At 39.7% G+C, this 25,924-nt stretch overlaps 1 protein-coding gene across 10 annotated transcripts in view; it reads right to left on the reverse strand.

Moving 5' to 3' along the window:
* Positions 1-5,713: 5,713 nt before the first annotated feature.
* Positions 5,714-25,924, reverse strand: part of LOC110295865 (contactin-4) — a 1,019,336-nt gene continuing 999,125 nt past the window's right edge. For all 10 annotated transcript variants that reach the window (XM_029478665.2, XM_029478667.2, XM_085840201.1 and 7 more), the window contains 5 exons: positions 25,761-25,873; positions 24,783-24,969; positions 24,235-24,347; positions 11,442-11,610; positions 5,714-8,323 (listed from right to left, as the gene is read on the reverse strand). In XM_029478665.2, coding sequence (XP_029334525.1) covers positions 8,223-8,323; positions 11,442-11,610; positions 24,235-24,347; positions 24,783-24,969; positions 25,761-25,873 — 683 coding nt within the window. In that variant the 3' untranslated portion in view covers positions 5,714-8,222. The remainder of the gene's footprint in view (positions 8,324-11,441; positions 11,611-24,234; positions 24,348-24,782; positions 24,970-25,760; positions 25,874-25,924) is intronic.

The following is a 25,924-nucleotide window of genomic DNA, read 5'->3' on the forward strand; positions in this document are numbered from 1 at the left end:
ATTGTGGGTGGTGCCATCCCTGGGCTGGTAGTCTTGGATTCTACAAGATAGCAAGCCAGGGGAAGCAAGCCAGTAAGTAACATCCCTCCATGGCCTCTGTATCAGCTCTTGCTTCCTGACTTGCTTAGTTCCAGCCCTGACTTCCTTTGGTGATGAACAGCAATGTGTGAAGTGTAAGCTGAATAAACCCTTTCCTCCCCAACTTGCTTCTTGGCCATGATGTTTTGTACAGGAATAGAAACCCTGACCAAGACAGTAGCCCAGGTGTGTTAAGTTGAAAATTTAATGTGCTTTTATTTTCCACCAGAAAGTGTGTTATTAATTTCATTCCTTTTATTCAAATTGAAAGCAAAGATTGGTCCCTAGCAGATGATAAAAATGCAACAATACATAAACCAGGGAGGAGGAGGAAGAAGAGGAGGAGGTGGAGGAGGAGGAGGGAGGAAACAATAATGTAGTGGTACTGTTTAAAGGCAGTTGACTTGTAAATGTTCCTATTAAGGACTCTATAGTCTGTGTTGCAGCTTCATGTCTCTGACATAACAGGAAGTCCATGTAGGAGTGGCTGTGCCCTCATATTTACTTGCAGAGAGTGGGCCAACGGCCTAGCTTTCACAGGTGGCTCAATATTTACGAACTTAATACCCCAAATATGTTACTTGAAGGGTCCTGTTCCTTTCGAGTTATTGGGAAAAAAAACAATTTGAGTAAATGTTTAATCCAATAAAAATATTTTCTTTTGAGCTGTATTGGAGAGAAACATGATTACTCCACTGAACTTAACCTTGTTACTAATTGGTTTTGCATGAAAACACAGGTGTGGGACTTTTGTTCCTATTTTTAGTCTGTCCACATTTTAATGACATATTTCAAATACATGCATGTTTTGGTCTTCTCCAATAAATTATAAGGAGAAATGGCTCAGTCCTTTTATCTCCATTTCCTCAGCACAACACCCAGCTTTTACCCATTGATCACTCAATAATAAAATGTAACCAATAAAACTGATAGTCATTTGTTGCCAGATACTTTGTCCTAAAGATTAATAAATCTTTTTTTTCTAACTTGCTCTATGGCTTCCATTCTTGGTAAGAAGATCATTTTATATAACTCTTTAAAATATTTCTGGAATTTTTCTCCACTTTCTTGTTATTGCCTTGCCACTTAACTTTGCTTTGGAAATATCCTTTTATTTTAATATTTGTTCAGGGGCAACTGTAAGAGAAACCTTATTATCCACCAACTCTGGCTCTCATGATGCAGGGCACTCACATGCATGCATGCATGCATGCATGCATGCAAGCAAGCAATCATGTACCATCTAATAAAAAGAGATATTAGCCAATGAAACAGTGTTTCAATTAGCAAACCTCATGCTTCTGGCCCAGAGCCATCAATTTTAGACATTGACAAGCCCCTGGAAGTTTGAACTCAAAATTAATGACTTCATGGAAGCCATTGCATTTCTTTCCCTGCAAGAAGGATCAATCAAATTTATATTTCAAACCAATATTGCATGTAGCATACTTATGCTTAAAAAGAAAATACTCACTTGTTTTCTCCAAGATCCAAGTTTGGCCCGGCCTCTTGTATTTTACCTAGTACCTTGAACTGGCCATACTGCTATGATAGCTCAAGGGGGAAGGGCTGGTGATTCAAATGCAAGTGAAAACTCGGTTTTGCAGTACAAGAAAGAGAAGCTGCCCTGTTAGACCTCTCTGGAGTAAGGAAAGCACTAGAAGAAACCATGGGGTCTCTCTGCAGGAACTGTATTTGGGAGCTCATCACAGCCCTGGTTAATTTCAACACTAACACATAACACCTTGAAGGTCCACTATTTGCCACATTACATTATTGGTGCTGTTTAGACCCTTTATGTATGTATCATCTATCTATCTATCTATCTATCTATCTATCTATCTATCTATCTATTTATCTATCATCTACCTTATCTATTTTTCATGTATTCACTACTTTCCTTTTTTGTTATTAGTACCTAATCTTTCATTTGCCTGCATGTCTGTCTATCATCTATGTCTCCTATCTGTCTATCAGATGTTTGGGTATCTTTCTTCTATATAATGGCATAAAATCTAGCATTAGGAAAGGGCCCTAGAACTATGCCAGAATCATCTGAGATCCTGGCCACAGCTCACTTCTGTGACCTGGTACATCTCTGAACTTCTAAACCTCACGTCTCCACGTTAAAAAAAAAAACAAAAAACAAATCACCAGGTTGATTTCCAGTGAGACTATTATATCCCATAAGCATGGCTGGATATTATTAGCACTATATACCTCCCCATTGTTACAACATACTGTTCCAGGTACCTTGGCTTTCCCACCAATATTCCTTCTGCACCCACATTATTGCATTCGTGCCCAGAGAATAGTTAACTGTTTTTTGCTGACTAAAACCTGGTCCCCTTCATGGACATTCTCATCTCCTGCTTCTTTGAATAGCAGCGTTCTGTACATGGCCTTGTCCTTAACAATTCACCCCACGTTCACACCTCACATATCCTTTCCTCTTGACTCAGTTTCTCCCTCTTGCTGACTCAGTGACTTACCTGCATTGTCTTCTAGCTGAACTTAGGCTTCTAGAGTCTGGCTTAGCCTGTTGTCTCTCGTAGTAAAGTCCTATAATGGTATGCTATTTTCTATGAAGTGTTACCCAGTGTGGCTCATATGTTGAATGCTTGCCCTTAACTGGTGACACCATTTCTTGAGGTGGTAAATTTAGGAGGTTAGGCCTAGTTGAAGGGAGCTGGTCACTGGGGCATGACTTTAAAGGTTCTATCTGGTAGGTGGGTTCTCCTTTCCTTTGTCCCTGTCCACAGTGAGGCAGGCAGCCTCCATCATGTGTTTCTGCCTCCATGATCAGCCAAAATAAATAATTCCTCTGTTTAAATTTTATTTGCAGGTGTTTTAGTCACAGTGACACCAAGCAAGCTTGAGGAATTTCTGTGTACTGAATCAAGAGTTCAGGTGCAGCCCAGGCTTTCTAATGGTCTCTGTCCTATTTTTGTCCATTTCATTAATGAAAATGGTCAAAACACATACCTCTTTCTTCTTAGCATGAAGAAGATTTTGACAAACATAAAAATTAAGTATCAACTGGGTGTGCTGGCACATGCCTTTAATCCCAGCACTCAGGAGGCAGAGCGCTCAGAGGCTACCTGTGATTTTAAATCCAACCTGCTCTGCATACTTAGTACCAGGACAGCCAAGGCTTGCTTCAGAAATAACAATAAAGACAAAGCAACAACAAAAGTTTAAATACCATGCAACATTTTCACTAAAATCCTAGGACATGTTTTTATTCACATACAAGCTGTGTTATTCCTAACAACTGGAAAGAGTATATAGAGAAAACCCAGCTGACAGAGATTGGGCAATGTCATGTTTAATCATATCCATATTAAATACATCAGCCTTATAGTTTCCAGGCTTTCCTATCATGTATTTTTTTTAAAGCTTTTGTCTGTGTGACCTGACCTGTATTATTATAGCTCTGTTAATCTTTATCTGGCCATAGCTGTGAAGATAAAGAACAGAGGCCAGTTTTGCTTGAACTGTGCACTCTGCTGAGTGTTGCACTTTTACACTTGAGTTGTGAAATTCAGACATTTAATCTGCATGGCCCATTGAGCACAAGGGCCAAAAGGGGTCTGCTCTCTTGTCAGGAAGCCTGCCTTGCACAGAGTGATCATCTTTTGGCAGAAGGCTTCGAAATCACATGAAATAGCAACAGATAATGCTCCTCTATTGACAGATGAAATTATTTAAATAGCAGCTGCAGAGGGATGCCTGGCAGGAACAGATACTAATCATGGGCCTTAGAAGAAAACGGATAGGTCTGAAGGTGATTTTGTGGAAAACTGGTCATCTGACTGAGGAAACATCTGCCTTCCTTATTTTAGATAAACATTAATATTGCTATTTAGTGTTAGTTTATATTCTATTGATTGTAGTAAAATAATTAAATATTATAGTTGTTACATTCCTGGACAGATGCAGTAGCTAATTTATAACAATAATCCCTAATGTTTGGAGAGATGTGCATTTAGAACATCCTATAGATTATCTTAAGTAAAAAAAGTGGCATTTGCTGGAATGTACCCTAGATTATTAGAATCTACAGCACATATAATTAGCCTTTCACTTAGGATGCCTTTGTAAGGCCCTAGTGGCTGGCATTTTGTAATGGAATAATATTTGTATTATTTCATGTATTGTAATATATATATTTGACTAGGAATACTTAATTTTAAGAGCCTGCATTTCAAGTCACTGTGGTTGACCACATCTTCAGTGAGAATCCAAAGACAATTTTAACAACATGAAAATACAATTAAGTCTGGATGGTTGATGAGGACTGGAAGGGGGAGGGGTGGCAATCTAGTATAAAAAACAACCTGTTAGTTGATATTACATAAAACCTATGACATTTAGTAATTATGGGCTGCTTATATAGGCAACGTTCCTTGAGTATATTGGTAGATAAGCATTTGAAACAGTTTAACAAGGATTTTAATAGTCTCCTAGATGTTAAACAGCTGCAATTATTCTGTTTCGAGATAAATGCTCATGGCAACTCCCATGTTATTGACTGGGAGAATCCACTGCTTACCTTAGAATCAAAGTTTATTGCTTACTCTGCCACCCACATGGAAAGGTGCTGCTGTATACAGAAGGCTTGTTAGCTCAGTAAAAATGTACTTACCTTGATGGGTTCCAATTTCCTGTCAGGATAGAGCATCCTTTTATACAGTGAAGTCACATGTGGGTGACACCCAAAAGAACTTGAAGAGGTTAAAGAAAACAAATTTTCTCAGTGGTCCTCCCTTGGGAATACACTCAAGGAGTGGCACACCCCACCTAATTATAGGCTGGGGCTTAGTGCATGGGAAGTTCCCTTAGCTGGGTATACATAGAAAGTCTATTGTTTAGAGCCTCCCAACAGCATCTGTTCTCTCACCTCTAGAAACATCATTCTGCTCTTAATAGTGTCCCTGTGAGTGAAGGCTTGGTGTGAGCAGGATGGTCACCTTCTATGATCCACATTGATCAAACATTTCCCGAAGAGCTTTCACATTGAGCAGACATTAAACCCAGAAACACAATTGGTTTATCCTTCAAACCACACACCAAGAAGACTCTGCAAGGTTTCTGTGCTCCTGAGAGTATCCAAGTTCTTAAATTCATCAAAGCTTGTACCTTTGGTATTTCTTGAGCTCCTGTAATGACCCTGGGAGATGCTAATTAGTTCCATTCTGCTTGGTCCAGTTAGGGGAGTTGTTTTGGTTGCTTGCAAACAAAGGCCCCTACCCACAATAAAACACTGAGGCCAACAAATCAAGCAAAGTTTGGTGAAGGTGCCAATGTGACACTTGCTAAACTCTTCAGTCCAGTTGGTGTAGGCTAACTTAGGGCATCACTGCAGGATGATAAAGCTGAGAAGTGAAAAAAGGTCATCAAAACCTAACAGAAAAAACCATTGGAACCACTGGAGCCTAGGCTAACTTAGGGCATCACTGCAGGATGATAAAGCTGAGAAGTGAAAAAAGGTCATCAAAACCTAACAGAAAAAACCATTGGAACCACTGGAGCCTCATGGAAATAATGAGACAGTCCACCCTGCTTGGTTTGCTATATAGCACACAGGCGGGCTACTGATGCAAAATGCTACTTCAAAGACCCCTTCAATCAATTAATCAATGAATATTTATTGCAAGGCACTGTGCTAGGCACTATGGAGAGTACATGGAAGAGAAGACCAATACCCCTGCCCTCAAGGAGCTTACAATCTAGTTGGGAAGACAAGGCATACATTCAAAGAAAAGTCAGTAATAATACAAGAGCTAGGTTCAAATGCAAGATAACAGTACAAGATATTTCCAAAAGTAGTACCCTATGAAATACTAAATGGAAGGTTGCAGCAAATTCAGAGGGAGGACATCACAAGGTCACACATATGGGAAGACCTCATAGATGAGCTGGAGTGTTGGTAACCCTAGGACGATTGATATTTGGGTGCGAGAGAGAGGAAAACATTTCAAGAAGGAACAGCCATGAGACCGAAAGGCACAGAGGTGAGATCAAAAGCAAGCAGTGTTCAGGGAACAAGTAGGGCTCAGTGTGGCTGTATATAGGAGTAAGAGATTGTAGACTAAGAAAGGCCTTATGTGCTTAAGTTTATATAGATTTTATGATTTTGGCAATGGGTTGGGAAAACAACAGGTATACTTAGATCAAATATACAAAATCTTGGCTAGCCAAGAAAAACAAAATTCTAGTCTCTGCTTAAAGACATATATTACTTGAGTTTGATCCTCTATGCTTCCAAAGAGGATTTGAAATGGTGTCTTCAGGGTTGTCAATTTCAAAGTCACATTTGGAATTGGGTCACCTAGTTTTGGGGCCAGAACTCGAGACTTTTTTGCCCCCCTATGATCCCAAGTTGTAAGTAGCACAAGGGTAAGCTAAAAATTTCCCTGACAAGCAGGAAAGAATAATGCTCCCAGAAGGCAGATATTTTTACAAATGACAGAATATTTATTAACAATACCTTTAAAAAAGATTACATATGCTAGATCACTGGTAGATATCATTTACACTGGGGTTGGGAACTACCTGGGGTATCAGGTTTTTTCATTCATTTTATTACTTTGTTGATTTTTTTGCATGTGATTTTAAATCATATTTTAACATAGAAGTAAGCCATATCAAAGTAAGAAAGGAACACAGCTGAAATACTGACAATATTTTCCCTGTTACCATCCTAATTTTTACACAAATGGAATCAATGATGCCTTTATTGGATGAATATAATTAGCAAGTTGAAAGGCTATGTTATGTGTAAGCAAAAATGACAAATTACAGGCAATCGTGAGCTCTCCAAGAAAGAAGAAAAAGGTGACTGTGTGTTTTCATGTGCAACACTTTATAGAAAATCTCATTGCCTTTTATGTTCCACCCTTGTCAGCTTACAAAACATCCCCTATCATAATAAATAGTTCTTTTCATAAGAATAAGGTTTGTCAATATTGCCATCTTTCATTGTATGATTTTAAGATGTAGAATGCAAAGCTTATAAAGCAACCAGACTAGCTACTGCAAAACGGGAGAAACATCAAGATACAATACATCTGTACTAAGGATAGTTATAGAGTTATATGTAAAATTCTTTGCAGCAGCTATTTGCTAAAATAGGAAAAAATTTCAAATTACATATGTTATTGTCATTCAAAAGAAGGGCTCTATCATTACAGTTACACATGTTATCTATAAGAAAATTTGAAATTATAAATGCATTGACAGAATTATTAAAAAATTTACATTCAAAACAGATATGTCTAAAGAGTAAAATTACCTTTTATGCCATGAAAGACTTGTTTGACTATAGTAACTTTTCATCTATGTTACTACAGGATATGTAACTTCAAATCCAATGCCTAGGTTAATGCTACTACAAAGACGATGCTCAAATAAAGTCTTACCAGATGATGCTAAGTTCAGGGATGGGAGAATTGCACAAGGTACCTCTTGGGCTGGGAAGTTTAGCTTTTGGGATGTGTAGTTCCTGAAACCATCTCAAATTGTGTCAACAAGAAAATTCACAACAGGGTGGGAAAACATATCACATATGTCAAGGGGACTCGATTCAATGCATTAACCATTCAAGGGATAATTTATATACAGCAGCATTGAGTTACAGACCCAGTCTCCAGCTGTTTTCACACTGGATCCTTGTAAAACTGTACAAGTCATTTGTAATTCATTTGCTGTGATGAGTTTCAAACTCTGCCCTTAAAGGAAATTGGCTCAAATCATAATTGTGTGGTTTGTGTTGCCCAGAGCATTTTACAGCAGAGGAAGAAAAAAAAACAATATCTATATTATATGTTAACTTTAAAAAATTCTATAAAACACTAAATATATAATAAAAAATATGCATATAAGGACATATGTAAACTGCTTTGGTAACATCATATTACAGATGTCTTCAGTGCATTGCAGAGTTTCCAAAGAAACTTCAGACAAAGCTAGATTTGCTTTGAGGAAGTACTGTATAATGCCATTCCTAACGAAGCATAAAACATTTTTTTCCAGTAATAAGATGTACTTGAACAACAATATTACTTAGTACTGGGTGTCTTCAAAACAACTAGCTAAATGTTGCTTATATTATAAATAGCAAGTCCTTCAGATAACTTTTGTCATAAACTAGATCTGGCTGTGAGAGAAATCATTATTGTACTGATGGCTGACAGCGTACACGCATTGGAGGTAGAAGCCCCAGATCCTCTTGCATAGGAATCTGAAAAGAGAGAACAAATTTGTTCATCAGGGACTTATCCTATATACAAAGAAATACAATGCTCCAGGGCTTACCAAAACAGCACAGCTGGCTGGGTTCTAATAAAACAGTCCTCATTCTGTCTGTTTGTCCATCATCTGGCTATCGATTTTGTTTTTATTATGTGTGTATGTGTGTGCAGAAATGAGTGTGTGCTCAGGTATGTGCACACACACATAGGCATGGATATGGAAAGGAGAGGACACTGGCAGCTCCTTAGATGGATGCCTTCCACCTTGCTTTCTCGAGGCTGGGTCTCTTATTGGCCTGGAACTCATCAAGGGATCTTCCTGTTTCTACCTTTCCAGTGCTAAGACTACAAGGGTGTGTGGCTTTATTTAGCTTGCTTTTTAAGCCTGAGCTAGGGTTCATATTTGGGTACTTCAGCTTGCCAGGCAAGGGCTTTATTGACTGAGCTTTCTTTCCAGGCCTACTTACATGATTCATTCAGTGATTCATTAATATCAGTTCCATGATGACCCTATCTGTGGTCTGGAAGCAGGTTAGGGATCATCCTGTAGACTGTAGATTCTGATAAATTGAAGGTGCCCACATCCAGTGTAATAGATACTTCAATATTACTAGGAATATTCTTGATAGAGGTTGATTTGAAAACCGATACTCCCTTTCAGTTCTACTTCTGTGCTGCACAGATGATATGACACTCAGCTCTTACAGCCCCCTCTGTGGACTAGATAATGTCACTTTTCATCCATCAGATAAGGAGACTAGTCTCCCAAAAGGTAACTAACTTGTCTAAGATTGCCTAGATAAGTGAATGTCTGGATTAGAAATCAAAACCATGTTTGTCTAAGTAAATCTCTTTTGCTCAGACAAAATAGTCACATTGTAAACAAACTTCTTCATGTAGTTTGCACATTTTTCTTAATAAAAGTGTTCCCATTGTTGCTCTTGGTTTCTTTAAGGCTGTCTGATCGATTCCTTAAGGGAATACATTATGCTCTGCTAACACTCAGATCTTCATTATTTGGCCACTATAAATGTTTTTGCAATGAGTGAGACCAAGAATCATTGAGAAAAAAGAACTACCTTTGCAATGATCAGAAGTTTGTAGTAAGATTTAAGCAAAGTGAGATAAATAAATCCCAATTTTATGGTGTGGTGGGTTAGACCTTACTCCCAAACTCACTGTGTGATGCTCCCTTTCAGCAGAAATCAGAGCTCTTTTTTCATGATCTCCATATATATATATATTCAGTTCAAGGACAGCCAGGGCTGCTTAATGAAACCCTTCCCCTCCCTGCCTAAACAAACAACACAACAAACAGAAAGAATACAGTTCAGAGGCATATATATATATATATATATATATATATATGGATAATGGATTTAAATGTATATAATTATATATGTATATAATGTATATATATTAGTTTTTATGTAAGTATGAACTCTGTCTCTGGGGCATAGCTTTGGTCTCAGTTCCTCACTGAACCCTGTACTATTCTGGAACACAGACAAGCATTTATTGAATCCTTCCTATATGATAGGCAATTCAGAGAACAGGTGAAATGAACAGGGACCTCTTTACTCTTCTGAACTGAAAAGTCTCTCAGAAGCCATTAAAATTGCTCCATGACTACTTTGCTACCATTTCCTATCTGTAAGATAAAACAACCTTCTCCTTTGAAAAATAAAATGATGGACATCTAGCAGATACTTACTCCAGCTCTAAAATTGGGGTCTCTGTTGAACATATCACCCATGATTTAACATATTATCTTTCCAGTGATAGCTTGAGAGTTTATAATTCCAGCCAGCACTGATCCTATAATATCCAGACCTCAAATCCAAATGGCAGAAGAATACGTACCAAGATACCTAGTGGAAACCTGGATGCCAACCTAATCTCTTCATTATCATTGTAAAACACTCTATAACCAGACAATTCAGGAGGTATGATTACTCTAATCCTGGCACTTAGGAAGCAGAGGTAGAAAGATTTCTGCAAGTTGGAAGACATCAGCAGCCCAGAGTCAACCAGGGATACTTTGTGAGACCCTACTTTCAAATCAAAAACAAAAGACAAAAATCAAAGCAGAACAAAGACAAAAAAAAAAGTGTAATCCATTGACAGTAAGCACTTTTAGAAGCTTTGTAAGCAGCTCTGCTTGCTAGATGCTTTCTAAACCGTGCCAAATAGTACACAAATAGTCACGAAACTGCCACACTCCACTGCCCAGCTGCTGCCAATCATTATTCTTCTTTCTGACTTGATACATTTTATTTTTATTAAAATAAAAAAATCATACAACAAAATTTGTATGCTGTTGAGATATTTGTAAACATAAAACTTAAAAACAGAATAGAATGCATCTGCTCACAAAAGCTACACTCACATACTATTTATCAACATTCAAAAATGAAGACAATTAACTATAAATATAGCCATATGGTTTTTACATGTAGATTTCATATTCTCAATCAAAATATAGCATGTTAAATTTCAAATGTTTCCAACTCAAGACTGAATTACACTGGCTTGCTGGGGATAAAACACCACAGCCTTGTTAAGAACTTTTTGGCCAGAGCATGCTAGCACTGGGGTGGCAGAGGCAAGTGGATCTCTGTGAGTTCGAGGCCAGCCTGGTGTATGCACAAGTTCCAGACCAGTTATGCTACATAGTGAGACCTGTCTTAAACAACAACAATAACAACACCCAAACTTCTTTGTCTATTCTTTCTAACTACTTTGTTCATTAACTATAAAGGCTGTAATTAATTAGGGGACTATGTACTTGTCAGTCAATTGGGTCAATATGAAACAGCGCTTCGTGCCTTATGAGGGGCAGCCTTCATTTACTACTTTGGCTGGCCACTGACTAAATACATTAAAACTAGGCAAAGAGGGGTTTTTTTGTTTTTTGGTTTTTGTTTGTTTGTTTGTTTTTGCATGAAGTATCTTGAAATCAGAAAACATCAGTTATGTAAGAAAGGATGCTCCTGTCATTGACCTTAATTATGACTCTTCTCAGGCTCAATTTCCTTGAAGCCTTGGGTCATCTGGGATACTGACATAATAGGCAAAGGGAAAGGATGAGATGAAAAAAGTTCTTACTTGATATCTTTGGGATTCGGATTTGCTCACTGCTGCTGCCATCTCCTCCATCACTGAATGGCTTGATCTCTATGATGTAATCTTCATCGAAAGGTAAAGAAAGCTCCACTGATGTCTTGTTGGTTTCAATAACAGATGTGCTGCTTTGCCTGTTCCATCTGTACAAGACCTGCCCATGCAGAAAGAGCAGGTGTCATCTGCTGTTCTAACCAATGTACAAAGATTTGGTATATTCTTTTTTCTTTTTCATTTTTGATCTCTGTGTGGAAGTTAAATGTAAAATGATGGAAGTGCTCTGACAGCCTGCTCACACTGAAAAGGCTCATCTATGGCAAGGGTCAAGTCTTCTGCCACCATGTTGTGGAGGGAAGAGTTGGAAGGAAAAGTTGAAATGGTAAAGGAGAGCAGCAGGTGTGACTGTTCTTTTACATGGGTAAGTTAACTTGTACTGAATTATAGAAGACTAAATATTTCTTTAAGAATGTAGAGTCAGTGACACACCAGGAGCCTTGGCACCAGAATAGGCTTGGCTCTGTGTGACCCTAGGTCAATGACTTCATCTCTCCTAACTTCAGTCCCCTCTATTGTAAAATGGAGACAAAACCACCCACTTTTCAAAATTTTGCAGACTGAATGCAGTAAGGGCTGGGTTCAAAGAACGACTTATCTATGCAGACTTAAATGGAGCAAGATGAACACACACAGCAGGGGTTTCAAGAACAAGAAACACCCAGCAGGTCATTATTATCAAGAAATTTCTTGAAAGATGACATTTCTGCACATATAGACATTTTGTGAATGGCAAGGGCAGTGAGCTCTCCACTATCCCTCCCACTGGGACTCCCTTTAAGGATCACATAGAAGAGGCTGTCAGTGACCATCTGGAAGTGTGGTGCTTCTGAAAAGTTCCGCTTGTGCACCTTTGTTTTCCTTCCTGAGCCTCTTAGATGCTGAGTTTGGACTGTAATGTATCTGATGACATAACTTCCTAGGTTTTCTGAACACACACTGGCTTGGGGCTCTGATGGTTCCTCACCCAAACAGGGAACAAAATACAAAGGAATAACAACATGCACCTGCCATTGTGTGCCCAGCAACAACCCCGAGAACAACTACCCTGTAGTTTCTGATTCTTATAGTAGCTTATTAATGTCACCACAATCCCACAATACAGGTGTTATTTCACCTTTCTACAGGTGGGGACACTGAGGCGCAGGGACCTGTCATCATGGAGAACTGGAAGTTGATTCCTAAGTCTATAGTCATAAATCAAATGAGCCTGCCTTCTTCATCTTCCCATGGACTATAAAGGATGTATGATTACACTAGGGGTTATCAGCCTTGGATGTTTTGAATGTTTTGGGACACTTACTGGTACCCTTATCCTATACTTCTTAGCAGAGTTAAGAGTGTGGGGGTCACTCATCACTATCTGCAGATATGCTTGAATGTCACATAGCTACTTGTTTAGTAAGCAGAGACCAAACTCATGGCAGAACCTCCCACAGTGCTAAAGGTAGCCCCACAGTAAAGCATGGCCTCACTCTGAATGAGGGTAGGTAGGGATGGTAAATCCCACTGGACTTCCACCTGACTGCCATGTGGATGTGCAGGGTATGATATACTTTGATTTAAAAAATATTCACTCAGATAATGTCAATATGAGATTAGGTTTGCAAAGTCAGTCTTGCCCCAGAATCACCAGGCAAGATACTTAGAACTTCATTCGTTCAGCCCACCTCCGGAGTTGCTGATTGCTGAGGTCAGAAGTCAGAGGTTAGGGCTGAGACCTGAGCTTTTGCCTTTCTTCTAAGTTCTCACCCTACACCAATGTAGCTGGAACATATATCCCAGGTTGAGAAGCACAGGACCCCTATAAATACCGATCTACGGAGGTCAGAAATATATGGTCAGTCTTCTATTGCAAGACAGAAACAAACATGAATGAAATTCATAAAAATTTCCTTAACATAGTTTAGATCCCATTTGTTCCCTGGCATTTTATCACCTTAATTTACAGCCCTCCAATACAGGGTGGAAAACACAATTTCCTTAAGGTGGAAAGATTCTCAAGCCCTCCCCTTCCACACACATGCTGAAGCATCAGCTGTGCCAGGCTCAACATCCCTTTGCTAATGATCAAGTGCCAATAAATCCTGGGGCACTGCTTCTCATCCCAGCCCTTCAGGAGAATGGGCTGGCTGATGGGATGCAAGGTCACATCTTGCTCAGAGGAATAAATTGCTTCTTTGATTTACTTCTGGTTCTTGCAAGAGCTCAGCGAATCCAACCAGTTTCAAGTATAAATCCAAAAGAAACATTTCCAAGAAAATACACAATACTTTTTTTTTTTAACATCAACACTGCTTATCTGTCTTGTAATAATGGGGACTGCCATGGCACCTGAATAAGGCCAACATAAGCTTTATTTACACTAAACACAGTACAGCTGATTCACATGAAGGTCATGCTTATACCTGATATAAAACAGGTGGGGACAAAGAGAGGATACCTGGGACTCAACAACAGCAAACAACAACAGCTTTTGCTTCTCCAGTGTTGGAACACTTCTACTTCCAGCTACATTTAGTTATTATTTTGACCTCCAAGATGGCAACCTGAGATCTGGAGAGAGTAGTTGCCTGTGGTCCCATGACAAGTAAGTGATTGACCCAGTGTTTAAACCTAAGAAATCTAACTCCAGAGCCTGAATTATTTATATCAACTTGGTCACCACCTCTGGGTCAAGTTCCTTTCCCTCTGTTCTCTATATTCATATGTGCAACATAAGGGGAATAGACAGAGACCTTAAAAGGGGGTGGGCGGTAGGAGAACAGATGGCTTAGTAGTAAAGGATTCTGTCACCCAGTCTGATGGTATTGATTAGATCTCTAGGATCCACTCTGTAAAAGGAGAGAACTAAAGACTGAAAGTGACCTGCAGATGCATGCTGTATACATGTGGGTATAAGTGCATGTAAATGAAATATTGAAAAATAGCTAAATAAACACAGAGAATGAGTAGCCTGGGGATCTTATGTGGCTTGCATGTATTATTTGTTTGACCACCTTAATGTGTAATTTTTTTAATACCAGCTTTATAAAATTTATGCATGGAATGTTATAGTTATTGTCAAAAGATACTGCCAGCATGATTGCTATGGTTTGGGTAGTCATCTGGTGTAAAATCCATGTGATGTTAATTGCTACTATATTAATTTTAAAAGGTGGCCTATGCTTGCAATCCTTACACATTCAAAGCTTATACAAAGCTTAAGATTCTTACATATTCAGGCTGCTGAGGCAGAAGGATTACTATGAATTTTGAGGTCAGCCTGGCCATAGTGAGTTCTAGATCAGTTCTGGCTACAGAGTTAGATCCTGTCTCAAAACCAAACCAAACCAAACCAAACCAGCTAACCAAACAAGGAAGCAAACAAAAACTGTGGAATGCTTAAGAGGTTAAGATGTGCCTGAGCTATGAGACTTCTGCCCTCATTATGGGGTTGGTGCTGTCATAGGAATCCTGTCCTCTTTTGGTGTTTCAGTCTCTCACCTTTGTTGTGTGATAACAGGTCAAAAGGACTCTCCTTGTAAGCCAATAGTTTTGTGCTGGGACACCTAGCCTCCAGAAATATGCTTCTGGTTGCCATAAATTAACAAGCCCCAATTATTCTCTTATAGTAACTCACAGAAACAAAGACAGCAGAGTATACTTCTCATTGGAGCCAATTCCCCTGCCCCTACTCCCACTCTCCCACCTCTCCAGATAGTCACAAAGTCCTTTGCTATAGTCACCAATATTTCACATCCTGTTACACTGGCATGTATTCACCTTGGGAGCTTCACGACTTCTACCTACACACTTTTCCAGAGAGCTTCCTGTATCATTTCTTCTTTCATTTAAAGCCAAATTGAGAAGTCACCCCTAAAGTGGCTTTCCCTGGCCTTTATATAAAGAACATGCCTCTTCTAAGTGCCCCTTGGCTCTCTATGGTCTCTTCACCTTCATTTCCTTTTCTTGTAATGCTTTATTTTCACCCACTGTGTCTATCTGCTGATTGCCAGGCAAAGTAAACCGTGATCAAGGGGCAGAAAGAGATTCTATACTGCTGTGTTCAGATCCCAGGCTTAGAAATTCTAGAGGTATCATCTTAACACATCTCCATGTCTTCAAAGTTAGGGTTAATAGACACAGTAGATTCTAAGAATTTCTTCTTTAAGGGGTCATTAGGATGGTGAGATAATTAAGAAACTTAGATAGAGCCCTGTGCCTTCCATCAGGGCAGAGAATCTGTGTGTCAGTTCCTCTGAAGACCCCATAGTCTGAAGGCCTTCCAGGAGATCTGCTGCACCCAGGGCAACAGACCACACAGTCTGAAGGCATCCCAGGATATGTGCTGCATCCAGGGTTACAGATCTCCCAGGAGACCTGTAGCATCCCAGGGACACAGGAGGCAGGCTCCAAACAGTTAACACCAGGGATAACTAGATGGTTAGATGCATGTGCAAGACCATAAGCAATAGAACCCAATATACTTTGGCACCATCAGAACCCAGTAATCCCATCACAGCAAGCCCTGAATACCCCAACACACCTAAAAAACATGATGTTGACCTAAAATCCTATCTCATAAAGATAATAAAGTCATTTAAGGATGATATAAACAACCCAGTGAAAGAAAAGCAGAAAAACACAGGTAAACATGTAGAGAAGCCCTTAAAGAGGAAACAAATAAACCCCTTAAAGAAATACAGGAAAACACAATCAGATAGTGAAGGAATTGGTTAAAGTAGTCCAAGACCTAAAAATGGAAGTAGAAACAATAAGAAATCACAAATGAAGGCAACCCTGGAAATGGAGAACCCAGGAAACAGGTCAGGAGCTTCGGATGCAACACAAACGAAGGCAACCCTGGAAATGGAGAGCCCAGGAAACAGTTCAGGAGTTACAGATGCAAGAATCAACAACAGAATACAAGAGATAAAAGAGAGAATCTCAGGCATAGAAAATATTGGCACAACAAAGAAAATACAAATCATAAAAAACTCCTAACCCAAAACACTCAAGAAACCCAGAACATAATGGAAAGACCAAACCTAAGCATAATAGGAATAGAAGAAAGCAAAAATCCCAGGTAAAGGAAAAGAAAATACCTTCAACAAAAATCATAGAAGAAAACTTTTTCAATCTAAAGAAAGAGATGGCCATAAACATACAAGAAGTGTACAGAACACCCAAAAAGAAAATCCTTTCATCACATAATAATCAAAACACTAAATGTACAGAACAAAGAAAATATATTAAAAGCTGTAAGGGAAAAAGGCCAAGCAACATATAAAGGCAGACTTATTAGAATTACAACAGACTTTGCAACAGAGACCCTAAAAAACAGAGGAGCCTAGACAGAGGCCATGCAGACCCTAAGAGAACACAAATGCTAGCTCAGGCAACTATACCCTGCAAAACTCTCAATCATCATAGAATGAGAAACCAAAATATTCCATGACAAAACCCAATTTTAACAAACTGGAAGGAAAACTCCAACACAAGGAGGGCATTTACACTAAAGAAAAAAAACAAGAAATTAATCATCTTACAACAAAACCAAAAGGAGAGAATCACATACACATAATGCCACCTACAACAACAAACATAACAGGAACTAACAATCATCTGTCTTTAATAGCTCTCAATATCAATGGACTCAATTCACCAATAAAAAGACATAAGCTAACAGACTGGATACACAAGCAGGATCCAGCATTTTGCTGCATACAAGAAACACATCTCAATGACAAAGACAGACACTACCCCAGAGTAAAGGCTGGAAAAAAGTCTTCCAGGCAAATGGTCCTAAGAAACAAGTAAGAGTTGCCATTCTGCTACCCAATAAAAGAGACTTTCAACCTAAAGTTATTAAGAGTTGGGGAAGGATTCTTCATATTCATTAAAGGAAAAATCAACCAAGAGAAAGTCTCAATTCTGAACATCTATGCCCCAAATGCAAGTGTACCCACATTCATAAAAGAAACTTTACTAAAGTTTAAGACACATATTGAACCCCATACAATAGTAGTGGGATATTTCAACACCCCACTGTCACTAATAGACAGATCATTGAAACAGAAACTAAACAGAGACACAGTGAAACTAATAGAGGCTATGAGCCAGATAGACTTCACGTTTCACACTAAAACAAAAGAATGTACCTTCTCAGCAGCTCATGGTACCTTCTTCAAAATGGACCATATAATCAGTCACAAAAAAAAGCCTCAACAAATACAAAAAGATTGAAATAATTCCATGCATTCTATCAGATCACCATGGATTAAGGTTAGACTTAAAGAACAACAAAACCAACAGAAAGCCCACATACCCATGGAAACTGAAAAACTCTGCTCAATAATAATGTGGTCAGGGAAAAAATAAAGAAGTTAAAGACTCCTTGGAATTCAATGAAAATGATGACACAGCATATCTAAACTTATGGGAGACAATAAAAAGAGTGCTAAGAGGAAAATTCATAGCAGTGAGTGCCCTTGTCAAGAATCCTATACTAGCAACTTAACAGTATACTTGAAAGCCCTAGAACAGAAAAAAAAGAAAACACACCCAAGAGGCATAGACAGGGGGTAAAAGTCAAACTTAGGGCCAAAATCAACCAAATAGAAACAAAGAAAATGATACAAAGAATCAACCAAAACCAAAGCTGCTTCTTTGAGAAAATCAACAAGAAAGACAAACCTCTAGCCAACCTAACTAAAGGACACAGAGCTAATATCCAAATTAACAAAATAAGAAATGAAAAGGGAGATATATCACCAGAAACTGAGGAAATTCAAAAAATTCACCATATCCCACTACAAAAGCCTATACTTAACAAAACTGAAAAATCTAGATGAAATGGAGTGTTTTCTAGACAGATACCAGATACCAAAGTTAAATCAGGATCAGATAGATAAACCATCTAAATAGTCCCATATTCTCTAAGGAAATAGAAGTCATTCAAAACCCCCCAACAAAAAACAAAAAACAAACAAACAAAAAACAACAAAACAACAACCAACCAACCAACAAACAAAACAAAAAAGGCCCAGGGCTAGATGACTTTAGATGACTTTAGTGCAGAATTCTACCAGATCTTTAAAGAAGAGCTAATACTAACACTCATCAAAGTATTCCATAAAATAGAAACAGAAGGGAATTCTATGAAGTCACAATTACTCTGACATCTAAAGCATACAAAGATCCAACAAAGAAAGAGAACTTCATACCAATTTCAGTTATGAATATTGATGCAAAAATACTCAATACATTTCTAGCAAACCGGATCAAAGAACACATCAAAAATATCATTCACCATGATCAAGCTAGAAGTTCCTCAGAAAATTAGAAACAGATCTACCTAAAGACCCAGCTATCTTACTCTTGGGAATATACCCCCAAAACGCTCCACCATACCACAGAGGCATGTGATCCACTATGATCATCTGTGATAGCCAGAAGCTGGAAACAACCCAGATGTCTCTCAGCCAAAGAAAGGATACAGAAAATGTGGCTCACTTACATAATGGAATACTACTCTTCTATTAAGACAAGGACATCATAAGTTTTGTAGTCAATTAGATAGAACTAGAAGATATCATCCTCAATGAGGTAACTCAGATCCAAAAGGACATGAATGGTGTACTCACTAATAAGTGGATATTAGCCCCCCAAAAAAGTACAGAATACCTAGGATATGATCCACAGAACTAAAGGTTAACAAGCAGAAGGGCTCAAGTGAGGATGCTTCTATCCCACTTGGAAAGGAGAAGAAAACAATCATGGGAGGCAGAAGGAGAGAGGAACCTGGGTGGTAGAGGGAAGGGGGAAGGGGAACAAAATCAGGTATGGAGGAGTAGACAGGAGAGAAGCCCTGAGGGCCAACACAATGAATGTAATCATGTAAACTCAGGGAAGTGAGATGTGGGGGACCCTCTATAAAGTACCAGAAACCTGGGAAGTCAGAGACTCAGTACTCAGGTGAAATGCCCACCTCTAGAAGAAAGACAGGGCATCAAGTGGAGGGATAGGGTTGCCATCTCACAGTCAAAAAGTCTAACCCAGAATTGTTCCTGTCTAAAACAACTGCAGGGACATAAATGAAAAAGAGACTGAGGGGAAGGAGATCCAGTGACAGGCCCAACTTGGAATCCATATCATAGGTCGACTCCAAGGCCTGACACTATTATTAAGGCTATGATATGCTTGCAGACAGGAGCCTAGCATGGCTGTCCTCTGAGAGGTCCAACAAACAGCTGACTGAGACAGATGCAGATACATCCAACCATTGGACTGATCTCGGGGATCCCTGTGGTTGAATAAGAAAAAGGCTTGAAGAAGCTGAGGAGAAGGGTGTCCCCATAGGAAGACTAGCAGTCTCAACTAACCTGGACACTTAAGATCTCTCAGACACTTAGCCACCGGAAGCATACATGAGCTGGTCCGAGGCCCCTGACATATACAGCAGAGGACTGCCTGGTCTGGCCTCAGTTGAAGAAGTGCCTAACCCTCAAGAGTCTTGAGGCCCCAGGGAGTGGAGAGGCCTGGAGTGTGGGGGACATCCTCTTGAAGGCAGGGGGAGGAGGAATAGGATGAGGAGCCATGGAAGGGTGGACCTGGAGGAGGTCAGCGTCTAGACTTAAAACAAATAAAAGCAATAATAATAGTAAAGAGCCTTGGATAGATGTCTAGAGTATTTGTTGAATAAGCTCACTCACCTTGATTCACTTATTTGTGTGCGCAATTTATTTTGCCATACTGAGACCAGAGGTTACTCCTTCAAATCTGATTCTTAGGTCTTAGGATGTCCATATATCCAGAAATTAGCATAAGCTGGACTACAGAAAGATTTCTAGAGGTTAGATAAAACCTAGCATTCCTTGGGAACTTGTGAAACTGATTCCCATCTGCCAAAAGGACTCATTTCTATTACTACTGGCCGAAGGGACATATTACTACCTGTGGCACCAATCAGTATATTGGCCTGCAGGCTCCTTCAGAATCACAAATACCTGTTATGTCTTTTAAAATCCATGCTAGTTCTCTGGGCCTCTTCCTGTCCCAAAGCTGTTCATCCTATTTATAACCCTTATGATTTGCCTACTCCACATCCTCTCTTGTTTTCTATTCTCAAGATTCTCTCTCACTATGCTCTATTGTCTGTCTCCTGCCTTCTCCACTATTTTCTCCTGCTCTCCCCTTTCCCTAAGCCTGACCATGTCCCGTCTGCTTCCTTCTCTCTGGAATTTTTCAGATGCCTCTGGATATTTTTTTTTCTCTTATTCACAAGAAAAAAACAAAAACAAAACCAAAAACTTCCTCCTAATATTGGATCAGCCATGCCAGCAGTTTCTATATTCTCAAAGTCTAAATCCAAAAGATATAAATGACATGCCTAACACCCTAAAGGATGACCTCATTTGATCTGATATTTGAATCAGAAAGAGAACTAAACGCCCTAGTTTTCATTTACTCCCACACTTCATTCTATTACTACAGAAGTAAAAATAGTTTTCCTAAATCCTATATGAAGAACAACAAGCCTCATCTGCTAAATCAAATGTTCTATGTTTCTCTTGGCCTGCTTTGCCCTTCATATTCCCTCCATGATGTATGATGCTTGGTCTAGCCTGTGTGCAGGCAGACATGTCTGAAGGGGCAATACACTCAAGATGGGCCTTCTTGGGAAGATGTTACAGTGAGAATCTGGTGTGAGCATTCGTGGGAAGAAACTGGTATACAAAGCACTGACTGTCAACAAAGTAATAATTGTTACCAGTCAGCAGGTCTCAACATGGTAACTACTCTTTGTACCTGGTAAAGCCAAAAACACCCCAACAGACTTATGGATGGGCTTGAATGCTCATATATAAGAAATAAGGAGTTTTACTAGATGGTCTCTAATCCTTTTCCTGGTTGCCTCAAATACTTTGGGATGCTTCTCTGCATGTTATTTTATTTTGGTAGCAGCCTGAAAACAAGAGTAAAGTCCATTAGAATTTAGGGATAAGCCTAAAGGACTCAAAGGCATAAGACTGTGGCCCACCAGCCCAGATGACATAAAGACACATTTGGCTCCGTTGTACTTTCTGAAAGCCAAGTTGTTCAAGAATGGACTTAGTGCAAAGGAAGATGGACTCTTCTCCAGTGCTGGAAGTAAGCAGGCATTAGCTATGCCATGTTCTATTGAGATGTCAGGGAAGAAAATTCAGTGCACTGGTCAAGTTAAGGGCATTTTGCAGCCCATCTATCCTCAGGAAGAGTGACATTTTACAAAGCTCTTTATAAACTGTTATTTCTATGGTCATGTTGACATGCCTCTGACAGCAGTGATTTTACAGTAATCCATTAAAAGGGGAAAAAAGTGACTTTCCTTGCAATTTTGCAAGTTTGCTTAAATAAGCCCTTGTATAGTTTCCATTATTTAAGGAAGATTATAAAATGAAGTCTACAATTTTGAATTTTTCTCCAGGTGAAGAGCTTGGAAGTCAACATTTTCATTAGTCATACAGAATTTGGAACACTTTACTCATTATTAGTCAAGTCTCTTTACATACTTGAATGTTTTGCTTCTGAGCACTTACTTTCTTCCAGCTAAACAAATGCAGTTCCTTCCTTCATTCCGTGCAAAGGTTGGGCCAGACCCCTGGTCATGGTCTGCTCAGAAATTCATCTGACCTACACATTTGGAGACAGCCAAGTCTTCTGTTCCTTATACACTCAGCATCCTTCACGTAGGGATGATAAACAATTTCTTGCATATGTCTTCTCCACCTTCATCCCTTTAAATCTGAGCTGGCCTCACAGCAGCTAGGTTCATCCTTAGCTTTACAAAGGACACATAGCTTTTACTCACTGCTCCCTTCCACTGAAGCTAAGGGCCCTAGCAGAGGTTCAGCTACCTGAGATGGCCACAGTGTAAGAAAGCCCAAGTTTCCCATGGGGAAAGTCTGAGTAATCTCTGGCTGCCCTCTAGCTTTTGCGAAGCCATTCCTGGTGAGAAAGCCTCACCTGTGTGACTTATCTTAGGGAGGCTAAGCACTGACTCTATCCATTTTGGCCGAGTGAAGGCTGTAAAATCATATTTTAGCCCAATTTTCAGTGGCAATGGGAAGTTTTCATTTAGTCACAGGCTGGAGAAATCATATAGCCATCAAGAGTATGTACTGCTTTGATAGAGGGCCTGAGTTCAGTTCCGTGTCAGGGAGATCAGAGGTTTCTGAAACCTCAGTTCCATAAGATAAAACTCTGTCTTCCAACCAGGGGCACACATGAATGCATGTGTGTGTGTGTGTGTGTTCATTTCAAAGACAAGACAGCTTTTACATGATGGGGCAGACAACATTTTCAGCATATTCTCTTACAGGGAAGCTTTCTATAGAAAAAAGAGCAGGATTGAGAGTGACATTGGGAAGTTAGTAATGTTAGTTAAACACACACACATACTCATGTGCACACAGATACACTGCATACTCATGCGTGAGTGTGCGTGTACACACACACACACACACACACACACACACACACACACACACACTGAGAAAATAAAGCCAAGCTGTCAAAGGCAAATGGTAAAGGGCTAAAGGGCTGGGTTTTGGGGGGGGGGGGAGGGGAGGGGGTGGATTTTGTAGAATCCCAACCACAGAGCCTTTAACAATTTCTGAACTAGGTCACAGAAACCAAATATTTATATGAAGTTGTAGCTTTTATACCTGTTCCCCAGAAGTCTATAGGTTAAAGGCTTGATTTCCATCCTGTAGTGTTACCTAGAGATGGTGGAACCTACAAGGGGTAGACTTTGTGAGGACTCTTGCAGGGGATTGCAGAACGGAATCTGTACTGGCTGGTTTTGTATCAACTTGACACAGCTGGAGTTATCACAGAGAAAGGAGCTTCAGTTGTGGAAATGCCTCCATGGGATCTAGCTGTGGGGCATTTTCTCAATTAGTGATCAAAGGGGGAGGCCCTTTGTGGGTGGTACCATCTCTGGGCTGGTAATCTGGGTTCTATTAAGAAGCAAGCTGAACAAGCCAGGGGAAGAAAGCCAGTAAGGAAACATCTCTCCATGGCCTCTGCATCAGCATCAGTTCCTGCTTCCTGACCTGCCTGAGTTCCAGTCTTGACTTCCTTTGGTGATGGGAAGTTTAAGCTGAGTAAACCCTTTCCTCTCCAACTTGCTTCTTGGTCATGATGTTTGTGCAGGAATAAAAACTCTGACTAAGACAGAATCCTAGTGTCTCTGTCTCTGTCTGTCTCTCTCTCTCTCTGTGTATGTGTGTATGTATGTATCTCTTTCTCTGTGTCTCTGTCTGTCTCTGTTTCTCTCACTCTTTCTATCTTCCTCTTTCCCTCTTTCCTTCTCTCCCTCTCTCTGCATGCTGGCCACCATGCACTGCATCTCTTTGGCCTGATATATTGCTAGAGGTCCAAAAGCAACAGTTAATTGACCATGGACTGACTTCCTCAAGTGTAAACCAAATTAAGACTTGTTTTTTTCTTTTCCAAGCTGATTGTCTCTGTTATTTACAAGAGAAAGGAAGGACTGGCTCACCCAGGTGATAGCCTAAATCCTGAAAAGTTAAGACAGAGCATACATAAAGTTTAGGGTAGAGATTCCTGAATGGGAAGCATTCAGCAGGGAAGCCCATCAGGAATGAATTAGAAAATGGAGCGTCTGCTGCTGCCCAGCAGACTCCCTTCCTGCTAAGAGCAGGATTAGGTGTCCTTGCAAAAAGAAATTACCCACTTTGTATCCTTTTACTTCTGACTCATTATCCAGGGCCTTCACTTGATCCCAGTTCAGGATAATTTTGGAGTCCGATGAATTCCATATGATGTTTCCAGGGGGTTGGCTTGGTGCTATAAAAAAAAAAATTAAGATAGACGAAGTCACAGATTATTAAATCTCAATGGATTCCGAGGAATATCCCCTTACTAGAATTCGAGAGTAGAGGCAATTTAATGGGCGATTGCACTAATATGTGTCTTCAAGGTCACTGAAATCTGACGAGATACAGCATTGCAAATGGAAAAAGATTCAGTTGGTCGCCTACCATTTATAGCTAAAAGAAGTAGTCCTTCTCAGTGAGGAGAGAAACATTTATCTTTCTGTCCTCTGGAGCAATGAATTTGGCATGCTATTCTGAAAGGTTCAGTTAAAATGCTAAGGTGCATTTGAATCCATATAATGATACCAATTAGTATGCAAATGATCCCTGGGAGGTGGGGATAGGTAATGAACTTGGAGTATGTTTGATGAATCCCCAAAATATTTCTGAGCAACTCTGTCCTTACGTGGCTTTCTGGTCGTGACATTGACTGTTGCACTGGAGGGTCCTGTCCCAGCTGAGTTATACGCCTTGACAGATAAGTGATACAGAGCGCTTCCTTTCAAGTTGGTGATTCTTGTGGATGTCTGATTTCCAACTGTTCGTATCTTTCTAGCATTTTCTTCCTTGTCATCATGTCTCCAATATTTTACCTGAGAAAATAAACAGAACGACCTTGGAAATTATATCCACTGGGGAGACTTCCAATGTCATCAGGTAATCATATTGTTATGCAAGTTCTCATGATGGAGGCAAATGTCTATGTTAACTCATGGACAGAGCTTTTACAACAAGGAGATCCACATGATCTGCAAAATGATCCACAGTAAGAAAATCTGCTTTTGTCTTCTTTTCCCGCTGAGATGGCCAGTGTGGAGACTCATCAATGGCTATTTCTGTCATTTCCCACACCTTTGTTTTGAGTTCAGGTCATTCTAAGCATATAATATTGAAAAAAAATTTCTAAAGATTTTTTTAAAGAAAAATTGTGTGTGTATGTGCATGTGTGTGTATATGTGAATATAGGTAACCACGATGACCAGAAGAGATCATTGAATCCCCTGGAGCTGGAGTTACAGGCAGTTGTTGAATTCCCTAGGAAGGATGCTGGAAACTGTACTCAGTCCTCTGCAAGAGCAATGAACACATTCCTAAAGCGATCTCCCTACCCCTACAGGCATATCGCATTTAAGCTCTTTTTACCAACTGTATTGCAAATCTTTAGGTAAAGAAAGAGAGAGAAATATAATAATAAACTTAAGTATAAACATAGGTAAAGGGTGGTCTCACAGTAGATTCTTCAATGCTTCTATTAGTAGTACAGTAGAACTAGACCTCTAGAACAGATACCTGTGTAAGACAATGTGGGTCTTCTCCCATCAGTGAATGTGCCCTAGAGGTCTCACCAAGAGATATAGATCAAATGCACTGGTCTCTATCTTACCTCATAACCTTGAATCCGTCCTCTGTTCTTTCCAATAGGGGAGGCCCAGAAAACTTCGATATCTGTGGCAGAAAGACTCCTGGCAAAGATACTGGCTGGTGGCTTGGTGGGTTCTACAAATGAATTCAGGAAAATTTACTACTGGGTCAGCTTCATCACAGCAA

The sequence above is a fragment of the Mus caroli genome, unplaced genomic scaffold, assembly GCF_978045245.1.
Source record: "Mus caroli unplaced genomic scaffold, Mus_caroli_1 scaffold_7, whole genome shotgun sequence".
In the NCBI taxonomy this organism is placed as follows: domain Eukaryota; kingdom Metazoa; phylum Chordata; class Mammalia; order Rodentia; family Muridae; genus Mus; species Mus caroli.